Raw genomic sequence first — 8,624 nt, 5'->3', positions numbered from 1 at the left:
ACTGTTGCGTTCACTCAGTTGTAATACACGTGAATGTGCATAAAAATACACATTTGAATATGAAAATTTCCCCCCAAAAAAACTGCTAATTTACGTCCAGTCCAATTTAACTGTTTTGGAAAGAATTACCTGATTATGGATTTTAATAGACCTGCAAGACAATTAAATTATACATTTTAAATGTAACATGTTTTGTTTCATATCTGTGATTATTCGTCTGAATACTTGGTGTAGTTTATAGTTTACCCAGCGTTTATTTTTTTAACCACAACATCACTAATCTGCATAGAGCAGACCTATTTCTGTAATAACATGCTGAAAGGGCAGGACAGTTTGACAGAGTGGCTGAGATGCCTGACACCCAAACCAGCTGGCCATAATAAGACATAACTCAAATGAAGAAATGAAAACTTTACACCTGCAGGGTGGATTTCAACAAAACCATCTTTAATTCACTGGTACTGTTTATAAAATCAGCAAGTCCGCCGCAACGCCAACTTAAACATAAAACTGTAGACATTGATTTGTTTTTGTGTTTGTGTGCTTTATGAGTGTGCTGTATGTATGGATTATGTGTTTGTGTGTGTGTGTGTGTGTGATTTGTGTGTGTGTGTGAAAATGAGAGTGCTAGATAAGGCAACATGCAGTCATCAGTTTCCATTAGCCTCAAAGTAATAATACACACATACCTGCTCTATAGTACACACATTGATGCTGGACTGACCTGCTGAATATGGAACAGACACACACACACACACGCACACACACACACAGATATATATACACACATACATACACATACGTACACACATACACACACAGTACCAGCACAGGACATGTTCTAGTCTCTAGTAACTTGCTGACACAGGGATGGGTGGGACACACTGAGTGGCAGGGCAGAGGGACTCACAGGAGCAGCTGGCCAAAGAGAGCAAAACCTTGACTTTTTGTTGGAATCAAAAATCTAATTTTAAAAATACATTTTCCAGCATTGCATGATGCTCCTCTACCGGAAATGCCTGTCTGACTATTGCTTGTTATTACTACGACAACGAGGTATTTTCTCATTTCACCGTTCTGAATCGCTTCCTCCTTTACTTCTCTTTAACCCTACGAGTAGACAAGGGGATGGTCTTCACCTGGATGAAACCCTTGCTACACCAAAATCACTGTAGCGTATTGCGTATATCGATAGCTTCAGTTGTTGTATCGGGGTGGGTGCTTTTTTCTCACACTCTCAAACACACCCTCTTGCGCATACAATTAATGTGTGTTGCTTTCTTTTTTACATGTCTTAAGACATATTGCATGCCCTGTTACACACATGAACACACGCATACCAAACCCTGTGTACACACAGTTCCTCATCATTGCACATTACCTTTCAGGAGAGTGACATGAACAGCACATTACCGAACTGACCTGCTTGCAGACGAGTCTAACACACACACAAACGCACACACGCATGCAAGCTTGCACAGACTCACAAAAACACACTTACATGCACAAACAGACACGCACACAAGCACCCAAACTACAATCAGATGTGATCTGTGGTTCTGTCACCCCGAATAACGATCACAGTTCTCTTATCTGCCCCGTTTGTGTGTGTGCGTGTATGCGCTTGTGCACATGTGTATGTGTTTGTGTGAACTGTGTGTATGTGTGTATGTGTGCTCAGGTCTCTTGATAGGGTTTTAGGAGAACAGGGGAGACAATGACACTAGGGGAAACAACAACAGCAAGGTGAGGAGCTACATGGAGAGAGGGAGCCAAGATGGCGGCTGTTAAGGACAACAGAGGGTTTGATGGGTATCGGGCGGATAAAGGGGGATCTGGAAGAGTCTTTATCTGTTTGGTTCCATAGTCACAAAAAAATAAGTAGAACATCTGGAAGTCTGGAACAACAGGCTGAGGGGACCAATGGAGGGGCTGGGGAGTTGCTCTGGAATGATCAGTAGCCACCCTAAGGGAGAGACAGACAAGTTAGGTCAGGTTTCTGAGGACAACATTCTTTGCATAAAGAAAATGGCTTTCGGGTTGGACACCTGAGAGGAATAGATGGCGTGGTGGCTCCTTTACTTTTTTTTATCTAATCAAGACTTTACTTCTCCTAAAGTGTAACAATTACTTACTCTAACATATACACAAATTATGTAGTGAAGGATGAGAACAAAATATCTCCCTCAACATCTATGCAAGGAGATAAAGTTAAAATGACTAATATAACCTAATTTGATCTATCTTACTGACTTAACCTACTGGAAAACATACTTATCTATTGCAGATGTCACGGCAAGGGACACTAATGCTAACTTCTCTCAACGGCATACATTACTAGTTCACAGATGTTGAATAGCATTGGGCTTAAAATGACAAAATCCTTGCACCGAAGCACATCCATGAATGCCTAAAGGAGCGCCTTTCAGACATTGTTTTTAAATTAATGCCAGCATTTTCCACAGAGGTCTTCCCCTCTCCACCAATTTCGGAACAGTAAGAATGAGTTTGCTCGATTTTGGTTGGCCCTGACACTAAATGCCTGAAGAAAGTAATAGAAAAGACGAAACGTTGTCATTTACCTCTCCTCCTTCTCCTCCCTGCTCCATTCCACCATATTCCGCCTACAAAAAGAGATGGTTTCCATTAGAGTAAAGAAGGATGATGAACTGAGAGGTGGAAGGTCTCAAGCAGGGAACCAGGATGATGTTATGAACAACCTTGCCTTAGAGCGGAAGACTTCTGTTGACTCACAGACACGGCGCCTGGGCTTTAGCTCATTGGGTTAGTGTAATTTTGCTGCGTGGAGAACCACCCAGGCTTCAAACTCAGTAGGTCACATCATCCCTTATGTCATGCTTATGAAAGGGTTATGACAGGGAAAATATGACACAGAGCCACTCAGTTCCTGTGTCTGGTACTGACGTGTGTAACAAAGCATTGGTTAGCATGGCAATGTAATGTTGTCCACCTTGAGACCTGATGACGGTTAGCATGGTACATGAACAACCTCTGGAACTCTGCGTCAGACCATAGGAATTAAGGCATCAAGCCCATGCGAGGTGCTGGGGCACATATGCAGATGGATGTATTGCGTATTCCGCGCATGCCCAACCCTGTTCCTGCAGAGAATAACCTACCGCCTTGTAGTTCTCTCCAACCCTTGTTGTCTCTAACCTGATTTAATGTTTCATCCAACAAATCATTATATTCAGTGCAGAATTAGGTTTGGAAGGAAAACTTAAGGATGATAGTTTTTCAGGAAAAGGGTTGGTTCAGCCCAGGTCTATGTATTAGCAGAGAGACATTTTATGTTGTCTTATTATTTCACTAAGCTGAATGTAATCCCAGTTACAGCTGGTTATTGAGAGGGTTAAACCTGATTCACTGAAGGTCCTAAGAACCCAATAGCACAGTGTTTTGAATATGCCCTTAGGATCTAAAAGCTTGGCTGGATCATGCAGCATTCCCTAGTCAGCTACCCAGCCATAACCTATTACCACTGACCCCACCCCCTTCCCTCTCCTGTCCAATAGGCACCTCGTATACAGGCTGAGGCTCCTCCTACCAACGGAACATACAAGAAACATACAGAACAACACAGCAAAACAACAAAGGGTTAGCAATGCAACACAACATTTACGAACCACTATCACAGTTCCAACATATTCACACATGATATTAACTATTTTAGCCGAAACAAAAAAAAAATTACCCACACAACATCAACACTAACAGTACACACAATAGCATGGCAACACAGTATTTTTTTTGCATGAAATGGAACATGGCTGTTATACACTAAATAAAATACAAACAAGATTCATTAAACAGCAATATCACCGCTCTGCAGTGAGGGTGATTGGCTGCAATCTGCCGTCTCTACACGACCTACACACCTCCAGGATACGGAGGCGAGCAGCAATGATTGGGGCTGATCCCTCTCACCCTCATAATGGACTATTCAGAGCTCTCCCCTTTGGTAGAAGGTTGAGGTCTAACAGGAACAAAACCTCTCGCCTCAAGAAGAGTTGCTTTCCTATAGCAGTAGGCCTCAGAAACATGCCCCCGTAACCAAACTGACGTAGCCTGCTCCCCACATACACACACAACACTCAACTGGAAGAGTGAATAGTATTAGGCCTACCATCTAACCAAATCTGCCTGAACATTTAATACACTGATGATTAGATACATTATTATTTCATTGAATGTATTTATTTTGGGGGGAGAATTTTAGAGAAGTTGCCTGTCTCCATTTCTGTCTGTGATAGTCTTTTACGTCCAAGCTGAACAGCAATAAACAGCTCCACCATGTGTTTAAACACCAGTATGGCATCAGCACAGCACAGATTTTTGACCCCAACTGAAGTTCAGACTTTTGTGCTTGCTGAGGCCGTAAACATAATGGTTACATAACCATATTGCTACTCAACTCTATTGCTTTTCTCAAGCTGTTGTAATCATGTCAAAACAGTTCCGTGTCATGTGATTGACTATCTAAGGCTGATTGATAATGTCATTCCATTGTGTCTAGTTACTACCTTACCAATTTTTGTGGTAGTTGTATGTTATTCATCTTGAGTTGTCAGTCACCAATAATGGCTCAGTCATTAATTCACCAGCTGTCCTGGTTTACTCACCGCCTGCCCGGTGTTTTCTATGCCAGCCTGTGTGAGGTCAGCTCCAGCCGCAGTGGGGTCCGCGACAATATTCGCCTGGTCACGGTTAGCAACTGACACACAGATTATCATTCAATCAATCAGTTGGCACATCATCAATCGATCAAATCTCCAAGAATGTGTGTGTGTGTGTTACCTCTGTTTACTCCTGCGTCCATCCCCTCCTTTGTCTTTGAACCTAAGGACAGAAGACACATCACAACATGTCAACAGATCAATACATTTCAAGAACATTGCTGTTTAACGAAGACATGTGGCATAATCCGTTTTGTGATGTACTATTTACACACAGCCTAGAACAAACCAAGTGTCCTATATAGAACATGTTGCGTGTTAATGAGTGCAGTAATCTATTGGGATACATTTCTAGTATAATTCAGTGGGGAGGATTTTGGCCACTTACCAAGTGCATAGCAGGTAGCTTTGTAGAATTCAACAGCATATTGTATTTAACACACTGTAAGTAACCTAATGAATGACTGTATGCACTTCCTCTATTCCCTTAAGAGTCTCTAATGTACATCCATCTCTTTCTGTCTTTCTCCCTCATTTCTCTCCTTCTCTCTCTGTCTCTGATGTCATTGCAGGATAAATTCATAGGCTGATTAAACAGTAGTTACGCAACCAGCTGGATAGAGGAAGAGTGCGGGATGGAGAGAAAAACGAGCCCGGAGGGATGATACGCAAGTAACTCCAGCACAAAACCAATGCATTGAACGATCTCCTTTACATAGAAACACTCATAGTTCATTAGAGAGATCTCTCAATTTCTCTCCCTAACTCTCTGTCTGCCCCCCCCCTCTCTCCCTCTGTCCCCCTCTCTATCTCACTGTCTCCCCTCTCCCTGCCCCCTCCAAACAGTCCTTCTCTGTCTCCCTATTTCTCTCTGTCCTTCTCTCTGTCTGTCTCTTCACACGCTACCTTTATTTGTGAGTAATGTACCACGCTACACATAACTGCAGTGGGAACACACAGATACAAAAAACCCACAAATATTTATTTTTATATCATTGTATGTAGTACCCTAAACATAAGAAGATTTTCAGAAGCAGAGGAAGCCCTTCTGGGTAAAACTCAATCAGATGTGTACGTGTGTTCATGCTTGCATGCAGATTTGTTTGGTCTGTCTGCAGCATCCAAGCCAAATGCCAGTGTTGTAGTGGTCAGGTTAAGCAGCAGGGTTTAGCCCAGAGAGGAAGCAGCTCTGCAGCCAATGCTTTATAGAAGCACACACACTTAGGCTCCAGTGAGCTCTGAGTGGAGGAACATCTTAGAGAGGTGCATTCTGGGTAAAATGTCATTGCAGATTGTGGATGAATGTTATAATGCATACATGATTTGTTTTGATTGGATTGGACCTGCTCTGCCTGCTTTTTTACCAAACACACACACACACACACAGACCCATACCATAGCTTGTAACCCTAGACCTAAGTCAATATTAAACATTCATCCAGGTGTTCAGAATCTCATGATTTTCTTTTAATATAGAATAGCACTGTTGATGAGTGCTATTGCCATTTAATAGACTCGTTACTAGCTAGGTTTTGGACTGGAAGCTCTGAGATTTGCTGGGCCATTATTTCTTGTGTGTGATTGTTTAAACCGTATTTGAAATCTCAGCTCTAACACTTAAAAGGTGATCGTCTGAGCTTGTTACACACCACAGACTGCTGATGACTGCATTCTCAGTTAATAGATTAGTTACAGTAGGTGAACATTGGCCTTCTACACTTCATTACATTTCTCATTCTGTTTCTCTCTGTCCATCTGACATTCTTCCACCTCCAGCCCTACGCTGTCTCCATCTCTCCTCCCCATCTGTTCATCTGTAAGCCATCGTTGGGAAGCAGCCAGCTCTGTGACATAACACTTCCCTCATCTCTTTCTCTCTCTCTCTCTCTCTCTCCTCTCACACACAATCTCTTCTCTCTCTTTTTAAATGTGAGGTGGCATTGAATTGTATCAGCATCAAATTGAGCCATTGAACTTTAATATCTTTCCATCTCCTATGTTTCAAGAAGCCTCTCTTTGTCTGTTCCTTGGTTGTAGAAGGTTCTGTACTCAGAAGGGGTTAGTCATTAACAGTCACACAGAGAGAGAGAGAGTAGAGAGGACTGGTGCAATGCTCAGCAAGCCCCCCCCCCCCCCCCCCCCACCAAAGGCATTTACAAGTAATAAAAAAAAACACCCATTCCTTCAGGTTTCATCACATTGCGTCACATTTTCCTGCAGTGTTAGCCGTAACTGTCAGACCCCAGGCTCATAGACAAACAGGCCTGTGTGTGAGCTTGCTGATGCCGTCTTCCTACCCCAAACCACTTCGTCTCTCACACTGGCTAACCTTGAGCTGTGACGCAGGAAAACACTCCAACACGTTCTAGCAAACCCCTTCACACCATCCCCTATTACAGAACGTGACCCTGCCTAGTGGTCTGGTGGAAGCAGCGTAGGCGTGGTCTTTTCCAGGTTATAACACGTCCTAATGCCCTTACGAACAGCTGCAGTACCACCACTCCAAATCCTCAATGTCACACTGCATTTTTCCCCCCACTCCACTCCTCCTGTCTAGTTTGCTCGCATTTCCTCTCATCCTCTGTCATCCTTCATCATCTGTGTCCTGTCCTTTCCTTTTGTCAGACTCTCGTTCAGAGACAGGAACAAGATTTCTCCATTCCACTCGCTGCCCTCTCTGGTCTCCACTGCACCTTTTCTTCCTCTGTCTTGTGCTCTATTCCCCTTTATTCTTCTCTCTATCTCTCCCTCCCTCTCTCTCTCTCTCTCTCTCTCTCTCTCTCTCTCTCCCTGCACCAGTTCTGCAGTATTCTGCCTCAGCTCCCTGGCAACCCCCACACTTTCCCACTTTAACTGTGTCTGGCTACCGCACCGAGACGACCCACTGTTGTGACTTGCACACACGAAAAGACACACTCCGTCGTGCTCTGAGGACATACCTACATACATGACACCTTCCTTGGTCATGGCGGCTGCCCCTTCCACCCCAGCCTTGGTCTTCTCTGCTGCGGCCACCACTCCCTCCTTAGCCATGCTGAACCCCTTCATCAGTACATCCATCCTGGGTTAGGTCTCTACTGGGCTCCCCTGCTCCGAAACGGGCCTGCTGGCTGCTGGCTAGGCTGGTCACACAGGGTGTGTGGGAGAGAGAGACAGTGTGTGTGTGTATATGTGTGTGATAAAGAGACTGCCTGTGAGGGACAGTGCGCCAGTGACTCCTCCTCCGATTGTGCTGCAAAAAGAGAGATGGAGAGCGAGCGACGGAGAGGGAGAGAGAGCGACGGAGAGGGAGACAGAGCGACGTAGATGGGGAGAGAGGACTGCACAGCCGGGCTACACGATGCAGACTGAGTGAGGAAGAGAGCAACCGAGCAGAGAGGACAGAGTGAGGGAGAGGGGTAGTGAGAGAGAGAGCAGGCGTGCGTGTTATGGAGAGATGCAAAAAGACAGAACCTACTGGATGCTGCAGCATATTTAAGTCACGCTGCAACCCCCCCCCCCCCCCCCCCCCCCCCCCCCCCCTCAACTCACACACACAAAGCGAGCCCAAGCCGGCTGACGCTGTATTTAATACGCAGGCAGCTCTGTCTGGGATCCACTTTATGCAACGAACAGTGAAAAAGGTATACGAATAAAGGAAACAGCGATTTCTAAGATGGGGTTGGGCTTCTGAAAATTTGATAATTAAATATTAAAGATGATGCTGCTGTTGTAATCATCAGTTTGCCATTATTATTAACTCAGTCTACACTTCCTGAAAGTGTCCTGTGACCTCTGAACTGACGCAGCTCCGCCTTGTTCTTAATAACTGACCACCTGATGGGTCCCCTCAAATCCCTCACATCCATTCTGGTGCTCCAATTAACTAATATATAAATTGGGGAGTGGAGGAGAGAAACAGAGCATGGCCTATAGTATTGATTTAGG

General features: G+C 44.3%; 1 protein-coding gene across 2 annotated transcripts; it reads right to left on the bottom strand.

The window, feature by feature from the left end:
- Positions 1–426: 426 nt before the first annotated feature.
- LOC105005917 (alpha-synuclein-like) lies at positions 427–8,130 on the bottom strand. Of its 2 annotated transcripts, XM_010864182.4 has the most exons (6): positions 7,637–8,130; positions 4,819–4,860; positions 4,644–4,735; positions 3,541–3,564; positions 2,583–2,624; positions 427–1,966 (listed from the first exon to the last, which is right to left on the bottom strand). In XM_010864182.4, exons 1-6 carry the CDS (start codon positions 7,755–7,757, stop codon positions 1,955–1,957), a joined length of 333 nt encoding a protein of 110 aa, XP_010862484.1. In that variant the 5' UTR covers positions 7,758–8,130; the 3' UTR covers positions 427–1,954. The 2 variants fall into 2 exon arrangements, with proteins under 2 accessions (XP_010862484.1, XP_010862493.1); XM_010864191.4 differs by lacking the exon at positions 3,541–3,564 and having other exon boundaries at positions 7,637–8,126.
- Positions 8,131–8,624: the final 494 nt, after the last annotated feature.

Source organism: Esox lucius, chromosome 5, assembly GCF_011004845.1.
Source record: "Esox lucius isolate fEsoLuc1 chromosome 5, fEsoLuc1.pri, whole genome shotgun sequence".
NCBI lineage: Eukaryota > Metazoa > Chordata > Actinopteri > Esociformes > Esocidae > Esox > Esox lucius.
This window is presented reverse-complemented; position numbering and strand designations above follow the sequence as displayed.